Here is a 27832-nt window from a genome sequence, read left to right as displayed (position 1 = left end):
TTAGACTTTGTTACCCATATAATAATAATTTCACAAATGACCCTTTCAAAAACAAAAGTTTGTCTTCTAATTTTACCATTTACAAACCTTGTGACCTTTTTATACATAAATAATAGTAAGTAAGAGACTAATTTATTCTGTACTTGCAGATCTGTTTTTTCTTTTCTTTACAGTTGCTCGTATATCCATTACTTCAAATACCTTTCTATATTTCCAACCAGGCCTTTTTAGTGGAGCCATGGTAGACAGGCTGGATGAGTGTCAGACTCAAAATCTAAGGATTGCAGGTTCAATACCCACCCATGCCAGCCAGGGTCTGCTTCCTCAGCATTTCCTTGGGAAGGTCACTTACCTCCCATTGTCTGTATTGTACAGCCAATAATGTGTTGAAAGTGCCATTACAAATAAACCAAAAAAAGCCTTCAAGAGCAGTGATGCTAAGTTCTTGTTGTAAGAAAGAGTAAATACAAAAATACAATGTGAATACATTTAAAGTATAACTCTAAGATTAGGAGAAACAATTATTTAGTAATAGCAAAGATCAATAATGTCTATACTAAGATTGTACCTACCCTCTAGAATGACTTTTGCTTGTGTATGATTTTAGCATACACCTCTCCCTCGATAACTCGCACACAACAGGGTCCACAAACATAGACCGCACTATAAGCGAGGCGCGAGTTACCAAGGAACCTCTAAAATGTGAAAAAAATTGCTTTGACATCGAGAAAACCGTTGGGGGGTGCGACATTAGGGAACTGGGCTGTTTACTGACTAAATCCTCATTTTACAAGCACATCGATAATAATTTTTAATAATGCGCTTTTTCTAATGAAGTTGTTTGTTATTTTTTTAAAATAACATTTATTTTCAAAATGTCCAACATATGAAAGTGGTTTCAACAAACATCAAATCTGTGTATTACATCACTGCTTTTTGTTTTCTTGATGAGTCTGGTTCCCATAGTGATGTTTAATATTATCCCGCCAAATCGGGAGTTCCGAGAGCAGGGAACTAGACTAACTGTTGATATACCACAAAACAAGATTCCTTTTTTTTTAAAAACACGCGACATTTATTTTGTGAGACAATGTTCTACATTAAAACTCAATTTCTGTATTGCTCAATTAGAACAATATTGATGTCATGAATTAATTAATTGGAATTTATAATGAAACTTATCATCCTTGAGGATATCCCTAAGTGCCAGTTCAAGAATTCCCTGAAACTCGCTTGCCCACAATGGTCTGTATCTGTGAAATCAAATTCTTCATTTTTATGAAGTATTCATTTTGCTTGGCTGCTTTATTATCTTTGATCACAGTTATGAAAAAGTCAGTTAATTTAAGGTAGTTTATGTTACATACACATTAAAATTTATAACTGTGTTCAACTGATCAAAAGAAGTGAGTTCACCCAACATATGACATAGCTGCTAGATTTTAAGTTTGTAGTATTTTTCTGATTTTTAACTTTTCTTTTATTCCACCTCCCTTATTTGATTCAAAAGACATAATTAACATGATAATACAAAGGAGGCCAGCTTTTAATTCAGTGCAACAATACAACAAATACTTCCACAAGTCAATTATTAAAACACTGTTGGCACTTAATTGGGTTCACTGAGAAATGATCACGGACATAGCTGTTATGGTCGATTGATGCATTTTACATTTAATTACAAGAGGATACATTGCATTTATGACGATTACACTTAAGAGGAACTAAAAGAAAGAACTAGAACACAAATTTCAATTGATAAAAAAAATGATTTAATTTGTATTTATTTATTAAAGTACTGCCTCTACTCGGAGTGAGTGACATTTTCATTGATTGAAATTTTCTTACTATTATCAATCGTTAATTATGGTGTACTAGAAATGTCATTTGGAAAGAAAATGTAAAAAATTGTATGACCTATTTTCTAATTTGATATTTTATAGTGTTGATTAAAATTTCCAGGTCCTATCTACCGTTTTCGACGATAAAATGAGCGATACATCAAAGTTTCTGTTACCAATTTTGATCAACAAATATGGAACAATTTTTGGGGTATTTTCTGGTTTAAAAAATGGGATCGATGCCTGACCCTGTGTTATAAGCAGGTTCGCAAGTTATCAGGGCATGAGTTATCAAGGGAGTGGTGTACTAAGAATGTACCTACCTTTTATAATGACTTTTTTGCTTGTGTATGATTTTGGCTCCCTAATAATCTACCTAGCTTCTAAAAACACCTTTTTGATTGTGTATGATTTCAGCTCCCTAATAATCTACCTAGCTTCTAGAAATACCTTTTTGCTTGTGTATGATTTCGGCTCCCTAATAATCTACCTAGCTTCTAAAAACACCTTTTTGACTGTGTATGATTTCGGCTCCCTAATAATCTACCTAGCTTCTAGAAACACCTTTCTGATTGTGTGTGATATTAGGATACTAAGAAGAATGTACATACCTTACAGAAGGACTTTTTGCTTGTGTGTAATTTTAGCACACTAAGAATGTACCTACCCTCTGAATGATTTTTTGATTATGCATGATTTTAGCATATTAGAAATGTACTTACCTTCTAGAAGGACTTTTTGCTTGTGTGTAATTTTAGCATATTAGAAATGTACTTACCTTCTAGAAGGACTTTTTGCTTGTGTGTAATTTTAGCATATTAGAAATGTACTTACCTTCTAGAAGGACTTTTTGCTTGTGTATGATTTTATCACACAGATTCTGGTGTTGTTTAAATCGTGAAATAACCATGTCCTTTTTCTTGATTTGGAAGTTACGAAGCAAACACATGGACTGTACTTCGGTCTTTTTTATTTCTAGCTCATGAACTTTACATAGCAGGTGCAAGACCTCTCTCTGTTCATCTGTACTTATTCTCTGGGGAATTTGCTATAAAAAAATATATAAGAATACAGTATTAATCCTCACTAAAATTTAAATGAACAGTTTAGTCAACAACCTAATATGGGAAAGATGGTATGAAAATTAATAGCATACTGGATGAGAAGATATATTATACAATTAACAAAGATTAATATGCTTCAAAACTAATTGAATTTTCAGACTATTATCTCTCCAAATAAATCATTGACAAATCCCACTTGATTCCAGTGATAAAAATACTCTGAGAGTGTAATTTTGTATTATGGCAATCATATCTGTGATATTGTAATTTTGTTTTATGGCAATCATGTCTGTGATATCATAACTTTCTATTAGGGCAATCATATCTGTGATTTTGTAATTGTGTTGGGACTATCATGTCTGTGATATTGCAATTTTCTATCAGGGCAACCATGTCTGTGACACTGTAATTTTGTATTATGGTAATCATATCTGATTCTCATTTAAACACAATAACTCTTCATTGTGCTGTACATACTGGCTTACAAGTCCAACTTCAAACAACATAGACCCTGATCTACTGTATATACTTATATACTGGCTTACAAGTCCAACTTCAAACAACATAGACCCTGATCTACTGTATATACTGGCTTACAAGTCCATCTTCAAACAACACAGACCCTGATCTACTGTAAATACTGGCTTACAAGTCCAACTTCAAACAATATAGACCCTGATCTACTGTACATACTGGCATAAAAGTCCATCTTCAAACAACATAGACCCTGATCTACTGTAAATACTGGCTTACAAGTCCAACTTCAAACAACATAGACCCTGATTTACTGTACATACTGCTTACAAGTCCAAACTTCAAACAACATAGACCCTTATCTACTGTACATACTGGCTTACAAGTCAAGTCCAACTTCAAACAACATAGACCCTGATCTACTTTGCATAATGTGCAATTTTGCAATAATCAGCTAAAAACACCCAAAGGAATCATGCTATATATTTAGTTATATTCTATTTCACTATACATGGAATTTACTGCATCTACCAATTTTACCTGAATCCATATGTACATCTTTACAGAAAAATGATTCTGTGAAAGAACTTTTACAATTACAAATAGTGGATATTTCCAGCCATCATCTGAAAATATAATAGCCCTTATTCATCAATCCTACAAGAAATGGCATAATGAAGACAAAATGTGTATGCTCCAGCTTTTGTACCAACCTCTTCAAGTTTGTGTGTCTTCTCTTTGGCCATTTCCAGCTCCTTTCTGACTGTTGATCGTACTTTCTCTGTTCTGTACTTCTCCTCATTAAGGACTTTCAATTCTTCCCTTGCCACTTTGACATCTTCTGGCTCATTTAGTTCATCCGTGCCTGCTCCTGACAGCTCTAGTGCCTTCTCATTCTCTGTGTGAACAAAACAGATAGTTCACAAACACCATTTACAAAACAAAGATCTATCCAGGTAGATCAGGGATTAGTTCACCCAATACTTTGGACCAATGCTAAGTGCAATGTTCAATCCTCAGTGAGGCACACAAAATATTGCTCATCTACAGTCATGACATGTACTTTCTATTTTCTTCACCCCAAGGACCATCTAACAAAAATACATTATTCCCTCTATTTAATGTTCACCTAACAAAATACAATATTCCCTCAATTTAATGTTATCTATGAAAGTCAAAGAGTATATGAAGACTGCTTTAATGAAATACACAATTCACATAACCACTAAATATATACCACATCAACCTTATAGCAAGAACTGTACTAAAACGAAGAACCTTAAAATGAGGGAATGCAGCATCATGCCATGAATAGCTGAGAGTTCTTACTGTACAATGAACATAAATCCATTCTGGTTTCTTTTTCATTAATGTAATGAAGATCAGTAATTGACTGTTCTCAAGTTACAAAATTTAAATACAAATTTTTAAAAAAGTTTTTAACACATCATATATCTAAATATATAATACCTTTCATGGTAAAGTCCAGTACTGAATTCATAATGTACAATAAACTCAAAGCATTTGTGCAGGTCATAATGTACAATAAACTCAAAGCATTTGTGCGGGTCATAATGTACAATAAACTCAAAGCATTTGTGCGGGTCATAATGTACAATAAACTCAAAGCATTTGTGCAGGTCATAATGAATACTTTCTTAAAACTGCTCATATTGTTTGAGATATGCAGACGGTAATGAACATCTGAACAATGTCAAGCTGGAGAGATTTGTAAACTATGATGCATCATATAAAAGTTTTAATTAAATGTGAATTTTAAGTAAAAGTCTGTGCAGAATATATTCCACGATTCTTGGGTCAGAAACAGCCATGAGGTACTTCATACCTTTCATTAGAGATTCAAGACTCCTGTCAGGTTTTTCCATTTTGCCAGCTCGAGCTCTTTCCACTTCATATCTGAAAAGGAAGAATGTCAACAATGATACTGATTAGCAAATAAACGATGCCCTATTTGTAACTAACGGTGCTTAAAGTGTGTGTGACTTTGACTTAACAGTTCAAATCTGAAGTCTCAAGCTACCATACATGTAGCAACTATTTTTCCCGGGTTTTATATCCCACCTTATTTCCTTATTGTCAGCTAGTAAGACATTCAGCACTGTTACTAAATAACATATTTACGCTGAAGTAGTTTTTTGCTGGTACATATGCTTAAAACTTGAGATTCTATTTACCGAAGAAAAAACTTCTTTGAGTGTGATAATAATTATTTAATCACAACAATATTCACAGGTGATAAAATAAAACATTGGGATCTGTAGATTGCAACGATATATATAAGTAGAATTTTTTAAGGAGAAATTAAAATTGCGATATAATGTAACAATTGGGAGTTCTCTGCGAAAATTAAGTGACATTAAGAGATAGGGAGGTAGGCATTGAACCAGAAAAATGGGAGGTTTTTCACCCATCATGAGAGCTGACAGGTATGATGGACAGGATGAGACAGGATAAGAGAGGTGTGGACAGATGGACATGGGAAACACTATATGCCCTCTCCAAAGATATGGCAGGAGCATATGATGGGACAGGATAGCACAGATCAAATATCAGAATGAAAGATCAGATATATCATGGAGATTGAGAGTAAATCTATATATTCAGGGTACTTACTCGCTGACTGTCATCTGGTTTCTGTTAGTTTCCAAACTGATTTCCATGGAAGCATTGTTCAATTCCATCAGGCTTTTTCTAGGAAAAAAATTAAACAAACACATCAAGGTTTGAACTATACCATAGTAAAGACAAAATCCCCCAGAAATGAAAAAGTGTGTAAACAGCTTGTAACAAATACTTTAAAAATGATCAATTATTCTGAGAAATTAGATAGTATAAAACACTCTTAAACTCAACCTAAAAATAACATTTCTTTTCCTACTTTTTGAAATTAGAACATTGTCCTTGCAATAGTTTCAACATAAATTTTCAAAAAAGAGTAAAAGAATTTCAGGCTCAACAGCTATGAAACCTGATTTGTGGTTATAAATCATGTATGCCCCCAACTGCAAACCAATCGGAAACAGATAACATTAAAAAAATTGAAAATTTTCAGAAAAATCTTAAAAATTGTTTCAATAGCATGTAAATCTAACCAAATCATTTACATATTCATACCAACAAACAGGCCAAATTTCATTAGTCTAATTCCAATGGTTTCTGCTTAGTTGTACAAACAAAGTTTGTAAATGACAACAAGTCAAAGTCTAAAAAGCTGAAAAATGAATGAAAACAATTAAAAAATTTGCCGCATTGCCTGAAAATGTAATCAGCCCATCTGCTTATAATTATGATACAGTGCATAAAATTATAAGGCTCCAAACTGAATAGTTTCTACACTAATGCACTACAGCAGATTTGGGATGGATGTATGGACATTTACACAAATGGACAGACAGCAGTAAAACAATATACCCCACTTCTGCAAGTGCAGTGGTGGCATACACATCAGAAGAATAAGTAAACAAATATTTCTCTATCATTCATAAATGAATGTGAAACAAATTTCCAATAAGACCACACATTCCTAGCTTTCTGCAAAATCACACATTCCTTCAGAAATTTATATTGTTTCTTTTATTTCACATGAAACAATTACCTACAAAATAAACTCCACTATAAAAAGTTTTTGTTGATGCTCTGTGTCAAATGACTGTGTGACAACAAAATTGTATCTCTAACAAACTGTCCATTTATTTAAAACCATGCAATTTTACCATGACATTTATAATTTTACAGTCCCCATCAACCAGTTTTAAATCTGTAAACATTACTGTAAAAGATCATATTACCAACCTTAATTCCATTTGGTCTTTAAAAGAAATCAGCAGTTGCTCTTTCAATTTATGTAGCTCCTCTGTGTCAGCATTCCTCCTGGCTTCCAACACCTCAGCTATCAAAGAGAATTAAATCCCAGGTACTTCATCTTCATATCATTTAAAACATAATGCTTGCCAAGAATTACGCAAAAGAAATCTCTAAGCTGATGCTTTATGCAAATTGGGGTAGGGGGGCAAGTGGTCTAAAGCACTCACTGTTACATATCACTGCCATCTCACCTTTGCTGTGTGGGTTCAAGTCAAGGGTTTGGATAATGTGGGTATGTCAGAAAGCTTGCCAGTAGCTTCTCATGGGTTGGTGATTCTTTCCAGGGTTTTCCCAGGTTCTTCCTCCACCACTGATACTGGCCACCATATATAGCCTATCTTGTGCTGAAAAATGGCATTAAACTCTACAAAAACAGCAAATACAGCCCTCCCTCACTATAAAATAGTAGTCAGGGTCCAATATCTACCTACTGCGTTATTTAACAAACAGCATTATAGTGAGAACTGCTATATGTGTAGAATGGTGATATAATGAGAATAATGTAATACAGTGAACCATGGTATTCAGGGCACTGTCACATTATTTTTAATACTGGTGTTTTGAAAAGAAAACAAAAATATAAGACTAAGTTTCACCTTGTTTTCTTTCAATCCATATTGCTGTACATCGGAATGATTTTGGTCAAGGAGTCCATAGTACTGCAACATTATATCCATAATCACAAATTAATGTGGCATGTTATAATGAAATAGAGCTGTATACAGATATTAGCCAACTTTGTATCATTTAATGTTTTTTTTTAAAAACTAAATTTCATGTTTTGTTGAACAGCGTCCAAAATTATTCTTATATAATAATAATAATAATAATAATAATAATAATAATATCCACTTATATAAAGTTTGTGTACATCCTCATTATAGACATTATTGGGCCATCTGATGCCTGAATTCACATTTAAAGGAGTATTCAGAACTGGCATGAACAAGTGATTTCACATCACAATGAAACTTTTTACTTGCTTACATATTACATATAGCTATATTGTGCATTTAACTTTTGTCCATGATTGTAGATTGTAATAATCATTTTCAAGCAATATATTACATAGCTAATTTTTGTCCATGATTGTAGATTATATTTTAAGATAATAATCAGTTGTAAGCAACATGTTAACTTGGATTTGTTTTCATGACATTGGTTTTGCCCTTGTCAAAAATCTATTGTCTACCTAATGTTTGTCAGGTTGACTCACTAAAATTAAAGTAAACAGACCTGACCTTATTTACAGTTTGTGGTAAATTTCCTAGGATAATGTGTTTTTTTCTTCAAAAAAGTTTCTTGCAACATAGGTCCAGTGGGGATAAGTTGGTTTCCATCACAATTATTTACTCCTATTTAGTGGAATCAGTCTAGACTATTGTAAGAAGTCTTTCAGTGAAACGCCATGTTTAGATAACCATCCATTCAGGGGGTTAATAATAATAGGATTTTCAAGGTGGTTACTATCAAGGTTATATTGGATATCCAAGCAGCAACATTTTCATTTAGAACCAAGCGGATTTCATAAAAAGCCTTGTGGTGGAAACTCCCACGTCAATAAAATATTCCATTCTGGATAACAATATTTTCAAGGTATCTGACATGGTGGCCATATTGGACATCAAATAAGTACAAATTGATTTAGGACCAACTAGACATCATAAGAAGTCTTTTAGTGAAAACAACATGTCTGCATGACGACACTATCAGAAAGAGTAGCAACAGACAAGTCTTTTAAGATGGCCAATGTTATGATCATATTGAATGTCCAAGTGACAAACTTTTTGGACTAACAAAACCACAGGATAAGTGTGTGTGTGTGTGTGTGTGTGTGTGTGTGTGTGTGTGTGTGTGCGTGCGTGCGTGCGTGCGTGCGTGCGTGCGTGCGTGCGTGCGTGTGTGTGTGTGAAGTTTCATGGCCATCCTTCCAAGTAGTTTAGCATAAACAAGCTTGTGCTGATGGATAGAAGAATGAAACACAATGAACAACAGGCCATCCCATAAACTCTTTAAGTCTAGAACAAAAAAATTCCAGAAATATTGACTTCAGGTGATGACCATAATATTTACCTAATTAAATTCCATGAGACATTGACACTGGTTGCACTTTGTGCTGGATGGATGGACTGATGGACCGATGAATGGACACAAGGGTGCCTATATACCCCTGCCTCTTTAGTGGTGGAGTGAATTATAACAATTGAACATCCTTCAAACAATCAAGATTTTGACAAAAGTTTGGAAAATAATGAAAAGTAATATTCTGAAGTTCATGTAGATAAAACAGAAAATTCTGCATTTTTTTTACCTCCTGCAAGCAAAGTGAAGGGTAGGGTATGCTGTATTCACTTTGTCAGTCCGTCTGACTCCATCACACATGCATTTACCCAATATTTACTTACCTCTTTGTGATATCTTCATGAAATTTGGTATGATTTTGTACTATGATATTCCCTAATATACGGACTCTTACTGATCAGCACTGAATGAGTTCTTCCTGTTTTTGTTACAAATTGTATCCATGAATCACACTCTTGTCAGGTTAATGTCCTCTGAACTGTTTGAAATATCTTTATAAAACTTGATACTTAATAGCTTCATAACTGTTTGAGATATCTTCAGGATGTTTGCTTACTGTAATTGTATCATGAAAGGAATGTATGTCCATTTTTAAGTATATGTCTTCATCAGATCATTTGTACCATTAGAGTTATCCCCCCACATTTTGTCATTATACTTTATATTCCCCATTATAAGTATCCTCATGAAACTTGGTATCCTCTTTTATCCTGCCTATATAATATATCTATTTTAAAAATTGGCTCTGGATGATCAGAATTTAAAGAGTTATCCCTACCCCTTTACCTCATGCAAGCGTCTTTGGACGCCCCTACTTCATTCGCATGGAAGCGCCTTTTGATGCCTTTACAAGATTCGCATGCAAGCGCCTTTTGACACCTGCTGTAAACATCAGCCATTTTGAGCTAGTTTTCATAGCACCACCTTCAGGGAAAACCCCCCTATTAGATGCTACATTCATTTCTGCGAATGACAATTACATCAGATCACGTGGTCGATATTCATGCACTGGTCGATATCTGCTATTTAAAGTAACTGAGTCATTATCTCCACTCTCCAAAATGGCAGCCGCGGATTTCATTCAGTACGTACAAAGTTTTCACAATTAGAATAACAACCATGAAAGATTCAATAAATTAGGTAAAGTCTCTGATATTGAAGTAGGCAGCAATTAGTTTTTATAAATTATCAAATTCAGATTACTTAGTGATGTAGACGCACACGAAAACCTTGTAAATTTCGAGTATCAGAAATGGCAGCTATGGTTGGTCACACGGCCTCACTGACATGACGGTGAACAAGTTCTCTCTCGATTTTGAAGCACATAAAAAACTCTTCCTTGAAAAATAATTACACAGCTATAACAATCGGACTTTACTCTTAAATTTTTCCACATATAATATATGTGTACACAAAATCTAAAATGGTTAAAATTGCTGTTAAATGTAACATAGACTACATTGCTTAAGAGTTCACAGGCAGGATTTCATTCAGTACTTACGAAGTTTTCACGATTAGAATCACAACCATGAAAGATTCAATAACTTAAGTAAAGGCTCTAATATTTATGTAGGCAGCAATTAGTTTTTATTGATTATCAAATTCAGATGACTTAGTGATGTAGATGCAGACGAAAAAAAATAAAAATTTTGAGTATGGGAAATGGCAGCTATGGTTGGTCATGTGGCCTGACTGACATGACGGTGAACGAGTTCTCTCTCGATTTTAAAGCACATAAAATATTCTTCCATGAAAAATAATTACACAGCTATAACAATCGGACTTTACTCTTAAATTTTTCCACATATAATAGATGTGTACCAAAAACGTAAAATGGTTAAAACTGCTGTTAAACGTAACATCACTACATTGCTTAACAATTCACAGGCAGGCCTATGCGTATGCGGTCGATTAGGTAACAGGTGTTCTATTTATAGCGTGCTGCACTTTGTCACTATGCTCTATGAGGTAAAGGGCTATTTTGTTTTTAAACTGTCTGTCCATCACTCTCATGGTTATTATCTTGCTAAGTGTTTCAGATATCTTCCTGAAACTTGGAATGCATTTGTATCTTCTGAAAAGTTTGTCTTTACACTTCAAAACCTCCTTAACCATTTTAAGTAAATTCTACTATATGTTTTAGGCTTTTAACATATGTTCCTTTATCTGTTATTTCATAAAAATTTTACAGAATTTTAACATCTTTATGTTGTATATTTTATCTTATTTAGCTTCATGCTTACATTTCTTTGGAGGGATTTGTCTTCATGAAGTTTTTGTGCAATTAATTTTTAATTTTTTTGTAAACATTACCTTTATCTGGCATATTACTGTACTGCAATTGAATAAAATGCTACAATATAACCATATATAAGTATCATGACTAGACAATGTGTCTTGTCGGATCATCAGTTTATTTAGTTTTCATTTAAAAAATAAAATGGCATCCATTCATCTCTCCATCGCACTCTTCAACACCATTTGAGATATAGTCATGAAACTTGGTATGCATTTGTATTGACATGACAAGAATTTATCAGAATGTTAGATCATAACTTTCTTAGTACGGGCTATTCCATAAGCATCCCATTACTGACAAATCCTGAGCTCCAAGTTTATTTTATAAATTTGACATCTAAAGCTGAAATACAAACAATATAAAAATTGACAGGATCAGTGATCAAGTTTTAAATCGAATCTGACAAATCTTGTGCAACTATATATGCAATTCATGCAGTGTGTTCTTGTTACATCAGAGTCAAGGGAGGTAAGCAATATAATACCAGTGATGGTGACTTTTTTTCTAATGAAAGTACTTATTTAACATTTTAACCTATACAAGTTTTTTCTAGATTAGTGATTGGAAAATTTCACATTATAATAATAATCTCACAAACCTCTTAATACATATCTGGCTAGTGTTTAAATTAAAATAATTAATTTTTATGGGCATTTTCTTTTATAATAGTACTGCACAGGTTAGGAAAATTTGTTTACTGCTGTTGGACAGGTTGTTGCTACATACAGATACATCGCCACCACCCACCCTATATCTCACCTCAATTAACTCCATAAATATAAATATTTCCCCACAACCTGCTACATCCTGTTTTTGCTCTGCAATAGTGCAAAGTCATCATATTATGTACCAAAATGTGTAAAAATAAATATAGGGCTTATTACATTTATTTGTTCCTGACTGTTAGAGAGTAACTCAACTGTTTGTTGAAGATCGGTCTTTAACCATGAAATCAAATGGTTATAGTACTCCCAAACTTAACCGATATTTGGCTAAAGCAGTCAGTCACATCATACTATTTTCAGAGAATCCCACATGTAGCTGCACACCTGTTGCTATGTTCATTTCAAATGCATTGTGCTCATATCTTTATATGAAATTCATGTAAAGTATTTTCATCTTAAATTCAAGTTTCTTATTAGAACTAACAACTACTGTTCTGATACATGCCAATGTAAACATCAAACATGTAATTGCTGTTTTGAACATTTTGTCCATACACATCCACAGCACTACCCCATCCCACCCCCATGCCAAGAGGATATGCATCCAAAGGTTTCTTCAGTTAACTTGTCTTGATAATGTACGATACATTATAATAACATGTTAGTTTGTATTTTAATGGGGGTTTCATTGTACTTACAATGGACCTGTTGAATATTAGCACTGCTTTGTACTTTTTTTTGTGATGGCTGGTCTTGAAGCTTGTGCCGAAGTCGCAGAATTTCTTCACGTAGTTCCTGAATTATGTTTGTATACTGTGCTATGTGGTATGCAACATCAGTTACATTGCGTCTCACCTGGAGAAAGAATATGGGCATTTGATTAAAGTACAACATTAGTTCCACTGCATCTCACCTGTAGATAAAATTTAATCATTGATTTAATATACAACTTTGGTTACAATGCATCTCACCTGTAGATAAAATTTAATCATTGATTTAATATACAAGTTTGCTTACAATGCATATCACCTGTAGATAAAATTTAATTATTGATTTAATATACAACTTTGGTTACAATACATCTCACCTGTAGATAAAATTTAATCATTGATTTAATATACAACTTTGGTTAAAATGCATATCACCTGGAGAAAGAATTTAAGCATTATTTAATACATATTGATAGGCTTTTAAGATCACAAAATTCCTAAAACAAAATGCACTTAAAGAAAACAGACTCAGTAAAACTCTTTTAAAATTACACTCAAATCTGAGCTCCAAACAGAGGAGCTGCAAAAAGGTTTCTTCAGTGATTGTCAAGAAATTATGATCTAGTAACATAATACCTGTAAATTCTTTCCAAAATATGACAGAGAAGGGATTTTAATAATTCTGAGATGTCATACCTTTGTCTTTATGTGTTTTGCCCTGTCTGCATAGATGAGGGTATTCCTGGACTCCTCAAAGTGAATGCTGGCAGGAGAAATGTGGGCAATCATAACTGTCTTACAGTTTCCACCAAGAGCATCTTTCAGTAGCCTTGTCAACTTGCTGTCACGGTAATTCACATAACCCTTACCATTTTTATCAGCTGCAGAGAAAAATATTAATGAAATATTTTTAACAAACTGTCACAACTTTTGAAAAAGTCATGTCTTTTCGACATAGTGGACACCTTATTGTTTCCAACATTATGTTATGCAGAGTTTGAAAACAGTTTTCAATCTGCTGCCATGCAAAATTGGCCAAAACAAAGAATAGTTCTTATCACATAAAGTTACAAATCTTCCTCATTACATAACTGTATTTCAACAAGGTATGTTTAGAATGGTAAAACAGTCTACCAGTCAAACATCGCTAAATTCTCCATCAGGGAAAGGTAATATATATAGCGATCTGTCACAATGTTAATATGTAAAAACAACAGACCAAAGTGTGCCAGATATTACTCACTGGGCTTACATAACTGAACAGTTAACCATTCTGCTCAGCAGGCTTATGTATGCTGTAAAACCACAATCTATGTACATTATCTGCCAATCTATATTCACCTATAGTTTGATTTAAAAAAAATTCCAAAGATAAAGGCCTAATAAACATGCACTGCATCTTGCCCATAATCATTTGTGGTAAAAAGAGTCAAATGTCATTCACATGAATTGAAATTATAATTCAAAGGGAACTTTTTAAGTCATGGTTTATATTACTCCTAGTAATTCGATCTGGCAGTGCTTCAGAATAAAAACATATTGGGGTAAAAAAAAAATTCATAAAACCTAGAAATACAACATCTAAATTTCAAAATATTTATTTAACAATGGCACTAAAAATAGGAAATGTTATAAAATAGTGCACAATATATGTGTTAAAATATAAAGGGCAAAGTTTCAGGAACATTATCATTGAAACACAAACAAATGTCAAACTCTATATCACAAAACATATCAAAGTTGCTTCAAAATATTTAAGAATTTAAAATGGGGCAAAGTTTTAGAAATAAATTTCTGCACGTAAATGTCTTAATTTATACATGACTTTTACACAATTATGTTCTTATTGGAGCAAAATCAACATTAAAAGAAAAAAACAAAAGCTTGCAAAAAATATCCATAATTGTCTAGAAACAAAAAAAACTGATCCTTAATTACAGCACTGGACATAGTTTGTGAGCTGTAATTGTACATTTTCTCTAGTGATACTTCTATTTTATACTTTTTCTTCAGTTACAAATTAAACTTTTGTTATTTTAATCCTGAAGCTGCATTATTTTGCTAACTTTTGTATTCAAATTACACATTCTGTGTTCTAAACTTTTAAAAAATCTAGAGTTCAAAATCTTTGCAAGGGGAAGAACTCTGTAATCCCAAACTTGTGAGTTAAATAGTCATTATCATACATTACTGCCCTTGATCTAAAAATAATGATTAACTCCTCTCATTTTCTTCTCTCCAATCTAAAATCTCAACATGAGTTAAAATAAAATAAAACTTGCAAATATTATCAACCGTTTTATGCTTACTAAGGGCATTGATACAGTTTCCTAAAGCCAGCAATGATCTGTTGATGTGAGCACCCTCTACCATGCGCTTTCCTCGGTTATGGGTATTAGCTGCTCGTTCTGACCCAGCAAGGTCTACCAAGAAAAGTTTCCCTGTGCGAACTTCTTGCATGATGTTGCGGGCTTTATTTTGCTGTCTCACAATAACCTGAAGAACAGCATGGGACCGTGATGATGTCTTGTTGGCGGCTGTAGGCTCCTGGGTTCTCTCCTTGTTCCCTTGCATCAGGAGACGCATCACCTACAAAATAACAACAGTTATCTTTAACAAATGTTCATTCCAAATGGTTCACCAAATTATTCAAGCCAAAAAATGTCTTCTTTGGCTGTCATGTTTAATAAGTGTGTGTGTGTGTGTGTGTGTGTGTACATGCATGCATTTGTAATAGGTGCAAAATGGGGTCACTGCTGAGAATATACACAAACATATTGGGGACACACCTCAAAATGGAGATATCCCTTTGTTGTAATTATGGTAGAAATGCATTACCATGGCCTTGGTGATAAAATCCCCCAAAAAAGCACATCTGACCAGATCTCCATTTCAGGTAGACATTTTTCACATCATTATAACCATACACAGAAATACATATATCCCTTGTATGTATTAGGTTGGAAAACTGAGTTCCTGTTTATGTGGCAAAATATAATATGATTCAAATCAGGTACATAGCATATACAAATATTTAAGAGACATTTTCATTTTGTCACAAAGAGGAAGATCAAATGTATGTTTAATAATGGAAAGTTGACTATTCATAACACTTTCACAGAATTAGACAAATCAGGAAATATGAAACTTGAATATCAGATATTGCCGATATTGTCAATACCACTTTTTCAAATAAATTTATAAGATTTATACAGATATTGTTCAGAAAAATTATGATGGGCAAAATACTCTAGCCATCTCAAGCTCTGCTTTTACAATTTATTTTTCATTAAAAGTGGCCATTTGCATTTTGAAAGAAGTACATTACAAAATATTCAAATTATAAAATGTAGTTAAAATATGATTGGAGGTAACAATGTGATTGGAGGTAACATTGTGATAACAAAGATTGTTGTTGTCTAATTGTAAGGGTATGTAGTATGATCTGAGTTTTCATTTTAGATTTAAATTCTGAAATTAGTGATTTGGTATTTTTGCATGCAGTTTAAATATTTGTCTCCATCAAGTTATTACAACTACTATTGCTACTACATTATAGAAGTAATGCTATAAAATATAAAACAGCTCTCATAATTATATTCAATATGTCTTAAATGTGCAAGCATACAGCAGTACAAATAATGTAAAGTATTGAAATGATTATGGATGACTTATAGCTAAACTGAAGAATATTTCTTTCTTTTCGTTTCATTTATTTCTTGCTTTCTTTAATATTTTTTATTCCATTTAGTCAGTATTTTTTATATTTTCTACATTTTTCCTAAGTTCCTTCTTTCTTCTTTCTCTCTTTATCTTTCTTTATCTGTCTTTCTTTCTTCTTTTAATCTTATTTGTTTTGTTTTTTGTAAGAAATCCTGAGACCAATCTACCTGAGCTATTAAACCATTATATTTAGGTATGATTGTAATAGCTCAGGTAGAATGGTTTTATGGAGCTCAATCGGATTTTGTAGTTGTAATAAAAAAAGAAAGATTCTCTGATTCAGCTATTAGCAATAAATTTCTATAAGCAATACATTTCCTATCATCATGGAAGATAAGATACATTTAATAAACATGCCTGTTTCAGTGCTATGGAACTTTGTATTATGAGTGTATGATAAATTACTAGTGGCGCCATATTGATTAAAATGTCAAAGAACAAATATTCAGGTTGTGCACCAGTCTTTCAAGACTTGAACTTTTAGTCAGGATTTCTTACAAAAAACAAAACAAATAAGATGTGGGGGGGGGCATCGAACACATATGCATCATATACTCTGTTGAGATATTCCACCTTTTCAGGAATCATATAAGCAGACAGTTATTACCTTGCACCATTATACAAAGGAATGGCTGAAATAATAGCTCCAAGTAGTAATACAAACACTGTTTCCAGGTACTCTAATGCAGTTTACATACATATACTTTTTTTCTTATGTACACTGTATTTAACGTTCAAATTTATTAATTTTAATTATTTTTAATTTGCATTTTATTTCTTCCACATACCTTTTTCATCCTATAGTTATAAAAAAAAATATTTTCAATAAGCTGGTTATGTTGAAGAAGATTTCTTTTTGTTTTGTATTTTAGCAAATGAGACTTTGGGCTTTTACCATGAAATTAACATTACATTATTATACATTACATAATACATTACGTTATTATACATTACATTATTATACATTACATTATTATATATTACATTATTATACATTACATAATACATTACATTATTATACATTACATTATTATACATTACATTATTATACATTACATAATACATTACATTATTATACATTACATTATTATACATTACATAATACATTACATTATTATACATTACATTATTATACATTACATAATACATTACATTATTATACATTACATTATTATACATTACATTATTATACATTACATAATACATTACATTATTATACATTACATTATTATACATTACATAATACATTACGTTATTATACATTACATTATTATACATTACATAATACATTACATTATTATACATTACGTTATTATACATTACATAATTATACATTACATAATACATTACGTTATTATACATTACATTCTTATATATTACATTATTATACATTACATATTAATACCTAAAGTATATGATACATAGTGAGTTTGTGAATAATGCAGTAAAGATAAGATATAGGGGCTGATGGGGGTGTCATGGTGTTTGACTAAACTCAATTGATGTACAAGTATTACACTTTTCAATTAAAAATAGACAAATGTGGCCATTATAAGCAAAATGAATCTCCCCAACTTTAAACTCAAACCCCATTTGAAAGTTATAAATCCACCTATGAGATAAATGATACTCTAATGCTGTTGTTGTTGTAGGGTTTAACGCCATTTTGCAGCACACGATAGGCTATACATGGCGGCTAGTATTAATGGTGGAGGAAGAACCCGGGAAAACCCCGGAAAGAACCACCGACCCTCGAGAAGCTACTGGAAAGCTTTCTCACATACCCACATTGGCTGAATCCGAGACTCGAACCCATGCAGACAGAGGTGAGATGGCAGTGATCTGTAACGGACAGCGCTTTAGACCACTCGGCCACTCGGGGCCCCGATACTCTAATGCAAAACTAATCACAATTGAACATAATTCTTAAAAAATCACACTCCCTTTTTAATCTCCATCCACTCCAGAGAGAAGAAGAGACAGATCACACTAAATGTGCCCATAAATGTGTGAAGACAATGCTTTTCTTTAAAATGATGTTTGAGTTACCATACATGTGTGTGTGCATGTGCATAGTGGGTATGTCATTAAATTTTCATTAATTTTCACACTAATCTGAAGAATAATCATTTTTCATTACTCTGTCAATAATTCTGTCTTAGAACATACTATCTGAAAGTGTTATTTTGCTTCATTTATTAATTAACTCTAATGCAGTGGTCATGGTCAAATGAGGCACACAATACCTAGCAACAAATATGGAACTCACAACAGACCTAATTATTAAAACAATGTCACATATATTAGATCAAATTTGATTCTTACTTTAAACAAGGACTCTAATTATTAACTAAATCATTCAGTGTTTCAGAGACATTTAATTGGTACATACTTAAAACTGGAAATTTTATTTCAGCCTTAACTTCCTACCACATGATTTTTGTTCAACTATATTTATCTCAACAAAGTATTCATCCACAGAAATAACATGGTGTTTCAATCGACATACTTTTTGTAGCTTGTATGAATACCAACTTTCTCCGTACTTTATGCCATATGTGAGTTCTTGTCTTATTGCAACTTTGCGGACTTGGAGCTAATATTATTAAACACAATATATACTGAAGATAAGTTTTGTTTACATGATATTACTGCATAGTACCTCCCTTATAAAATGTCTTGGAATACATCCAGGCCCAACCAATACACATACACAATGATGTACCAATCACAATTTTTTTCCAAAGCAATTCTCTTACAAATAATAATAATACAGTGTAATAATAATAATAATGATATTAATAATAATAATAATAATAATAATAATAATAATAATAATAATAATAATAATGATAACAATAATAATAACTGGTAATTTATAATCATAATAATCGGAATATATAACCAACATGTATATTCAGAAATTGGTTAGCATTAATTATTTTATTCTCAAAGATTTTTGTTAGTTTGTTTCAATCATTATATTGGACAGAAAGATAGATTCATTATATCTGAAATGACCCTGCATAGGTTGAATTCATTTTGTTGGGAAGCAAATATAACATAAAATAACACAAAGCACCTATAATCAGTCTGAAATAAGCTGAAAGACTAATTAAATCCAATTTTTAATGAAAGTTGCACACTCCCCTTGAATAAGTAAACTAATATATGAGTTAATATTGAGGTCTAATCAATGCAGAAATATATTTCTAACATGATTTTTTATTGTGTCCTTTAAGCAAATGGGTTTCAAGAACATACACCCTTGTAATAACAAAGCTCATGCTATTACATGATAAAATAATCTAATGCACTATACATGATTTTTTATTGTGTCCTTTAAGCAAATGGGTTTCAAGAACATACACCCTTGTAATAACAAAGCTCATGCTATTACATGATAAAATAATCTAATGCACTATACAAAACATGATTTTTTTTAATTGGTTAAATTGATAAAACGCATCAAGCAAAATGCAGCTGAAACATACCAAGTTTTCATACATGCAGAGCAAGATTCCATGTAGAAAAATAGATTGATGTGGTTAATTTCACATGGATATTCTTTATCATTCTAATTTGAAATCCAAATGTTTATTTCTTTATTTTTTTATTTATTTATTAATTTATTTATTTATCCAACATCAATTTCCTTTTCAAGGTCGATGTCACAGTTACAAAAACAGAGTTTTCAGATGATAATTTCATTCAACTAACAGATTTCAATTTAGCTTGCTAGATGTATTGTCCCCAGATTTAGAAAGAACCGTACTGAATAGGAGTCAGTAATACCAAAGTCAAGAATAGGAGTCAGTAATACCAAAGTCAAGAATAGGAGTCAGTAATACCAAAGTCAAGATTAGTTGTCAGTAATACCTTTGTCCAAAATAGGAGTCAATAATACCAAAGTCAAAAATAGGAGTCAGTAATACCAAAGTCAAGAATAGGAGTCAGGATTACCAAAGTCAAGATCAGGAGTAACTAATACCAAAGTCAAGATTAAGAATCAGAAATACCAAAGTCAAGATTAGTTGTCAGTAATACCTTTGTCCAAAATAGGAGTCAATAATACCAAAGTCAAGTATAGGAGTCAGGATTACCAAAGTCAAGATTAGGAGTAACTAATACCAAAGTCAAGGTTAAGTATCAGTAATACCAAAATAAAAATAAAAATAAAAATAGGAGTCATTTAAACCACAGTCAAGAACAGGTGTCAGTAATACCAAAGTCAAGACTTAGGAATGAGTAATACCAAAGTCAAGGTTAGGAGTCTGTAATACCTAAGTCAAGATCAGGAGTCAGCAATACCAGAGTCAAAATTAGGAATCAGTAATACCAAAGTCGAGGTTAGGAGTCAGTAATACCTATGTCAAGATTAGGAGTCAGTAATACTTAAGTCAATGTCACTATTATTTAAAACAGATTTTCTTTGTATTTCATTTCAGGCCAAAAGCAAAACTTGTCAACATTTGTTTTATAAAATTTTTGTAACAAATAGCCCTTCTAACTTTGGAATTGGCAACCTGAAGTTACGGGTCAAATCGTATGGCTGCAGGGTATCATATGCCATTTGCAGCACTTATTTTTAGCTATCAATAATACACAGAATAAATTTTCCTCATTATTGGACCAATTTACATACAAAAGTGGCTCATTATCTCACCTTGATCATTACTGCTGCTTGTCCCAAAGAAGAGTAGGTGTAGTTGATATATATATAATATAATTACCCTTGCTTTGTAAGGAGAATAAAGTCAATTTGTTTATTGTTTTTACTGGCTTTAACAGCACTTTTAACACATTATTGATTATGTCATTCAGAGGAAATTGGAGCTAAATGCTTTTTCTGAGGACACAGAAAGACAGGGATGGCTTGGGCAGGAATTGAACCCATGACCTTGGATGACAAGTCCAATGCTTTAACATCTTATCTACCATGGCTGCCTCAATTTGGAGCACAAGGTGGATGAGGTTACGGAAGATCAGGAATTTATAGGTTAACATGTATACCATAAATACTAGCTTATAAGTTAAGTCAAACTGCATACAACAAAGATCCTAATCTGCAATAGCATAATGCACCTGCAGAACAGGGTCTGTCTTGTTTGTTCCACTGATTACTCCTAACAAACTACACAGATGGCAGATCTAAGTCTGTGCAGTTTTCAGGTGGACTTGTCTTATAAGCAAGTATTCATGGTATAAGCAATTTATGATCATATTCTCATGTGGAATCAATATTGTCTGTTAATTATTAAATACCCAGTAATTAATTTGGTTATTTTGTTTCTTTTGTAAAATAAAATAACTGCTTCTCACTGAAACTAACAGTGCAAAGAAGTGAAAAAATTACTTCATGAATCAGAAGATTTAAGAATATATATTACCTTTGAGTAAAATTTATATACATTCATGACTATATAGCAATGTTCGGGCTGCCTTTCCTCAATAATTTAATTTTCAATAAATGATATAATGATACAATACACTGCTGGGAGGGTGGATTATACATAGCCTGACCACACTGAACAGTATTCATGACAGATACCATTTATTGGTAAGTGACATGAAAAATAAAGTTTGTGAATATACTGTACTACTTTGAAACAGAAAAGGTTTTCAGACAAAAACAAATTGGACAAAAACTCCCAGACAACAGCCCTCCCCCACCCAGGAAATAAACATGGACACCCCTCCAGACAATACCCCCCTATGTCATTAACACCAAGGACAACTTAGCCCATATCCATACAAAAATGTTGAGAGAAATATATATCACACAATTCAGAAACATCGTCTCTAATAGCATTACCAAATGATGAATATTTTCCCTTATAGGTGTGTCAAACTGCAGCAATAGCATTTGTGCCCATTGCTTCAGTTACTGATGCCTCTGAAGTTACTGTTGGGGAGATTCCACGAGAAACATGGTCCTGGAAAAGAATGTGTACCTCTTCTTTTAATGACACCAGATGGATTGGTGAAGAAGTTTGAAGGCCTTGATAGAGGGGGTTGTTCATGAAACTGTACTTGGTGAACCCTGCTGGCAATGCAAAGAACCCATTAATTGTCTGTGATGTTTGACCAAGCCTCTGAAATGAGGACCAGATAAGCAGCAACAGCAGGCAGTATGGGACTCAGATGAGTGCACAGCAGGATAGGGTACATCCGTAGGGCTGTCTCCTTCACCCTTTCCATATAAAAGGAAGGAAGGTGAGAGAACTTCCTCCTTAAGAGTCTTTGGCAACCACACCCTGGATGCAACAGTTGAGGTAAAGGTATAATCGAGGTTGGACAGGGGCTGCATCTGTTTCAAGACCTTGCAGATGGCCCACAAGAGATTTACCCATTACCATGCTGCCTGGCCAATTGCAGTGGGCCAGGAGCAGTTGTAAAGGAACTGTGTTGATTACACTTCAGGGAATGAACGTACTATGGCACCTGTAAAAGCTATGAGTGTTCTGCTTACGGGCATGAAAGGTACATAATTGTACCATGTCTTATTGACAATACTCCACTCTGTGGGAAGATGTATTCACATCAATTGTAGACAAAGTTTTCCGGCAGGAAAAATTAATAGCTACTCAACAGCGATGGGTAAGATATTGCTGCTATTAAAACATGTTTTTTTCACACACTTTGGACAAATAAGTTTTCTTCAAAATTGGGTCCATCATTGCATGAATTAAACTAAATTAAAAGATTCAACATAAATTTCAATTTGCCTGTAGTTTGTCAATATGGAAGAAAAATATGTACAAGAGTTAAAATTATACTCTAATATTTGGATTCATTTTGCAGCTCTTTATGGAATGTCAGTCTGATTGTATAATTCCCACAACTTGTGTACATCTGTGTCCCCATTCTGATGACAACAATTCTAATATACTGTAGTAATGTTTTGCATATCAACAAAACTGATTGTAAAAAACAGAGATATATCCAAAGCATAGAAAAACTGATCTTCCTCTCCAGAAATGTGTTAACATAAACAAATCCCCATTTCAATGGTGAAAGACATATCTCCATTTCACAGATTTTACAAACATGTGTGTGTGTGTGTGTGTGTTGTGATACTGCTCTGAAATAATTTACTAATGAACAAAATGATATAATAAAATCTCACTCACTGGAATATTTAGGTCCTGCAAATGTCCACAAATGTCAAATGATTATCAAGCAAATTTTCCTATAAATTATTTTCTAAAATCATTAAAAAACTTTACAACTAATTTCCAAACAAAGTTTCTGGTTAATATCTTTTTTATAAAGCTGTTGATGGACCATTTCAGTGAATTCAATAAATGCCTAGTTTGCTTATAGTCATCTGTCAGCTTCCCCAAAACGAGTAACCATAACTGTTTTAATTATTTCAACAAGATAATTAATTTTATATTTTAAAAAAATATTTACCTCTTCTGTAGATCTGGCCTTAACCTCCACTAGTCCAGCAACCTGAACACCTCCTTTAGAATCCTCTCGAAGGTCAAGGATACCTGAGCCTGGATTCAGAAGGTCTCTGATCATCTCATTGTAAATCTGAAATTGTAAGCAACATTATCTTGAAAAAGGAAACATCATTATATATAACTGATTTAGTTTTAGTATTATCCTAACATACTTCACTAGTTGTCCATCAAACTATTAATTTATAAAATGTATACTTTTTTAGGAAACTATACAATAGAAATGTACCTCACAACAGTAGTTTATGGCATTTAGCTGTATTAAAAATTATTTATTTTTTGGCAACAAGACATCACTTGCTACATCAACAAAACAGAACAACTAATTGACACCATTTCCAGTCAAATCTAAAGGTAAAGTTTTGCTTCATCAGTTCCTAAAACACGTGTTGGACAATTAAAATAAAGGTTAGTTTTTGTTGCTAGTATCAATTTTCTTTTTAATTAGGGTCTTGAATGCACATACTGTATTTTGTTCTAAAGGTCTAATCTATTCTGACACACTGATGCATTCCTATACAATACATACCTTGGTGTGTGGGGCTTATTAAAGGCCTGATCTGTGCAAACAAATTGACAAATTCTTATGCAGTCTATGCCATGGTATGAGTGGGCTTATTAAAGGCCTGATCTGTGTTGACACACTAACACATTCTCATACAATACATGCCTTGGTGTGAGGGTCTTATTAAAGGCCTGATTGATGCTGACACACAAATTCTTATACAGTAGATACTACAGTATGAGGGGCTTATTTAATAAACCCCTGATTTGTGCTGATACTGACACATTCTTATAAAATACCAGTACATGCCATGATGTCAGGGGTTTATTAAAGGCCTGATCTGTGCTGACACTGACACATTCTTATAAAATACCAGTACATGCTATGATGTCAGGGGTTTATTAAAGGCTCAATCTGTGCTGACACATTCTTATATATTACATGCCATGGTATAAGGGGCTTATTAAAGGCCTGATCTGTGCTGACACACTGACATACTCTTGTACAATACCAGTACATGTCATGGTATAAGGGACTTATTAAACGCTTGATCTATGCACATTTTTATATAGTACATGCCATGGTATGAGGGGCTTATTAAAGGCTTGATCTGTGCTGACACATTTTTATACATTACATGCCATGGTATGAGGGGCTTATTAAAGGCTTGATCTATGCAGACACATTTTTATACAGTACATGCCATGGTATGAGGGGCTTATTAAAGGCTTGATCTGTGCTGACACATTTTTATACATTACATGCCATGGTGTGAGGGGGTTATTATTTCAATGTCTATTATATAAGTACATAAGTATAGACTACATGTACTTGCAGGCAATTCTAGTCAATGAGTACCATAAATGGGCAGATTAATTTTCATCTCTTTCAAAACAATCTTAATCCTTGTAGATACGATACGCATAACAACAGTCTTGAAAGGAACTTGTGTACTTATCAATAATCTTCTTCAATTCCCAGCTGGAAACAATTTCTACTGATAAATTACTCTATTAATGTTTCAGAAATGCAAAGTCCCTTATCCAGTTAAGCACAAAAAGTCATTTGTGATCAAAAATGTACCAGGCTTACTTTGCATCAAATGTTCTCTTAATTCTCAAACAACTCTATCTGATAAAATGCTTTAAATGTTTTTAATGTTTGGAAGCACTAGCCAATAAGTAATGCTAACAGTTAAGCCAAATTCTAAGTCAATTTGTTTGCTCACTGAAAATTGCATCCAGTTTGGTGATGTGTCCTATAGTGTTTCCTAGTGGTTCATTTGCATGTAACAAGGTTGACAAACTGCTTGTCTTACTTTATAACAAATCATAGGTTTTTCACCAAGTGGGTGTTGCTGATGTCAGTAAGGTTCATAATGGAATACTCAAATTTAGAAATTGGTTGTAGATATACAACTCAAAAATAATAAAATGGAATATGATCTATACTGTAAACCTAAAAATAAAACTGTTATTTACGATTCCTATCACAGGGTTTTATTATAGTACAAGAAGTCCAGTCCACATACAAATATGGTCTATTCTAGAACAAGAAGTCCGGTCCATATACAGGGTCTATTACAGTACACACAAATGCAGGATTCTGAGAAAATCAAACCAAATAAGTAAAGCGAATGCACCAGACTGTACCTATCTGAATACAGTAGTAAGTACGAATAGTGTGTGTGTGTGTGTGTGTGTGTGTGATGGACTTTTAACATAGCTTTAACTATTTTTCAGTCATATTGCTATGATATCTGCAGTGTGGCAATTTATAGTGATGTCTAGCACTGGGGCATCATGCCACAGACATGTAGCATTATGTCCCACCCAGTCACATTATCCTGACACCAGGCCAACCAGTCCTAACAGTAACCTCCTAATGCTGAGCGCCAAGCGAGGCAGCTGTTAGTACCATTTTTGTAAGTCTTTGGTATGACTCAGCCGGGGATCGAACCCACAACCTCCCGCATCTGAGGCAGACACTCTTACCACTAGGCCACTGGTATATGAATAGTATTATTTTCAGAAATAGAACCTACTTTTTTTAATTGAATTCAGATAAGACTAGATTTTATATAATAAATCATATAGCAACATTACTGACAACACTTCTGGAGGCAATGAGAAAGAAAATAGTAAATCAGTGTGTGTGCTTAAAATTTACAATTCATGAAGTACATATTTAACAGTTCATACCTATCAAAACCAGATTTGCACCAGCTGATGTCAAAATTACCAAAATACATGTACTACTTGTCATGCTAAAAACATGATGTTTTACTTTCAAACTCCCTGACACAGTCATGTTTAGAAAATATTTTCAAACCCCACCTCTGTATATGTCTGTAACACACAGCATATACAAATGATGAACAGTCTTGCTTAGAGCTGATGTAAAACTATGTTTGGGGTAGTTTATACAGCTAATTGACATGGAGGCAATTAAAATGCAAGGAGGTCTGGTATAAACAGCACCATTTTAGATATTACTTAAACATGACTCTATTGAACTAATGACATTACAACGACTGCATCTAGTTATACCTATAGTTTACCACTGAATGTATTTCAAAGACAGACTTGTGTGTATGTTTTCATTTAATGTCAGTGTGGTTGTGATTATTAGAGTGTTTGTACATATGTGTATGTGGTGATGATATCTAATAATGTTAGGTCTACAAACTGTTGCTTTCCTTTAAAGAAAACAGAAAAGTTAATTTTCAATTCAGATTTCAATTTCCAATCATTCTGCTTAGGATTTTATGAAAATATAGCTTATTCTTAGCTGGATGATGCCGCTTTCTTTGGGACACATTCACTGACCTCAAAACATACTTTCTGAGTCTCAATAAAATCCCTGTCTGGAAGTGTGTCAAGTATGAATTACATTACTGTAATTATCTTTCTGTAAATAATTTAACCATACAAAAATGAAAGATTTTTTTCTTCAAGTAACAATTCTTTCAGCTGTCAAATAATTGGAACAGGAGTAAAGGAGTTCTGTGGAATGTGGTGTCCTGCTGTGACCTGATGATGACACAGCTTTCTATTTACAATGACAGCCAGGTATACCAAACATATCAGCATGATAGTATCAGACAACTGTGCTG

At 33.1% G+C, this 27832-nt stretch overlaps 1 protein-coding gene across 2 annotated transcripts in view; it reads right to left on the bottom strand.

Moving 5' to 3' along the window:
- LOC149802579 (kinesin-like protein KIF19) overlaps positions 1-27832 on the bottom strand; it is a 147087-nt gene that overhangs the window by 26977 nt on the left and 92278 nt on the right. For both annotated transcript variants that reach the window (XM_089951850.1, XM_089951851.1), the window contains exons 6-14: positions 24160-24285; positions 15330-15609; positions 13717-13901; positions 13009-13165; positions 7193-7289; positions 6014-6091; positions 5226-5296; positions 4093-4277; positions 2676-2889 (exon numbers count right to left, since the gene is read on the bottom strand). In XM_089951850.1, the coding sequence (XP_089807976.1) occupies positions 2676-2889; positions 4093-4277; positions 5226-5296; positions 6014-6091; positions 7193-7289; positions 13009-13165; positions 13717-13901; positions 15330-15609; positions 24160-24285 (1393 nt within the window). The remainder of the gene's footprint in view (positions 1-2675; positions 2890-4092; positions 4278-5225; positions 5297-6013; positions 6092-7192; positions 7290-13008; positions 13166-13716; positions 13902-15329; positions 15610-24159; positions 24286-27832) is intronic.

The sequence above is a fragment of the Sinohyriopsis cumingii genome, chromosome 3 (assembly GCF_028554795.1).
Source record: "Sinohyriopsis cumingii isolate HCF-2022 chromosome 3, ASM2855479v2, whole genome shotgun sequence".
Classification (NCBI taxonomy): Eukaryota; Metazoa; Mollusca; class Bivalvia; order Unionida; family Unionidae; genus Sinohyriopsis; species Sinohyriopsis cumingii.
This window is presented reverse-complemented; position numbering and strand designations above follow the sequence as displayed.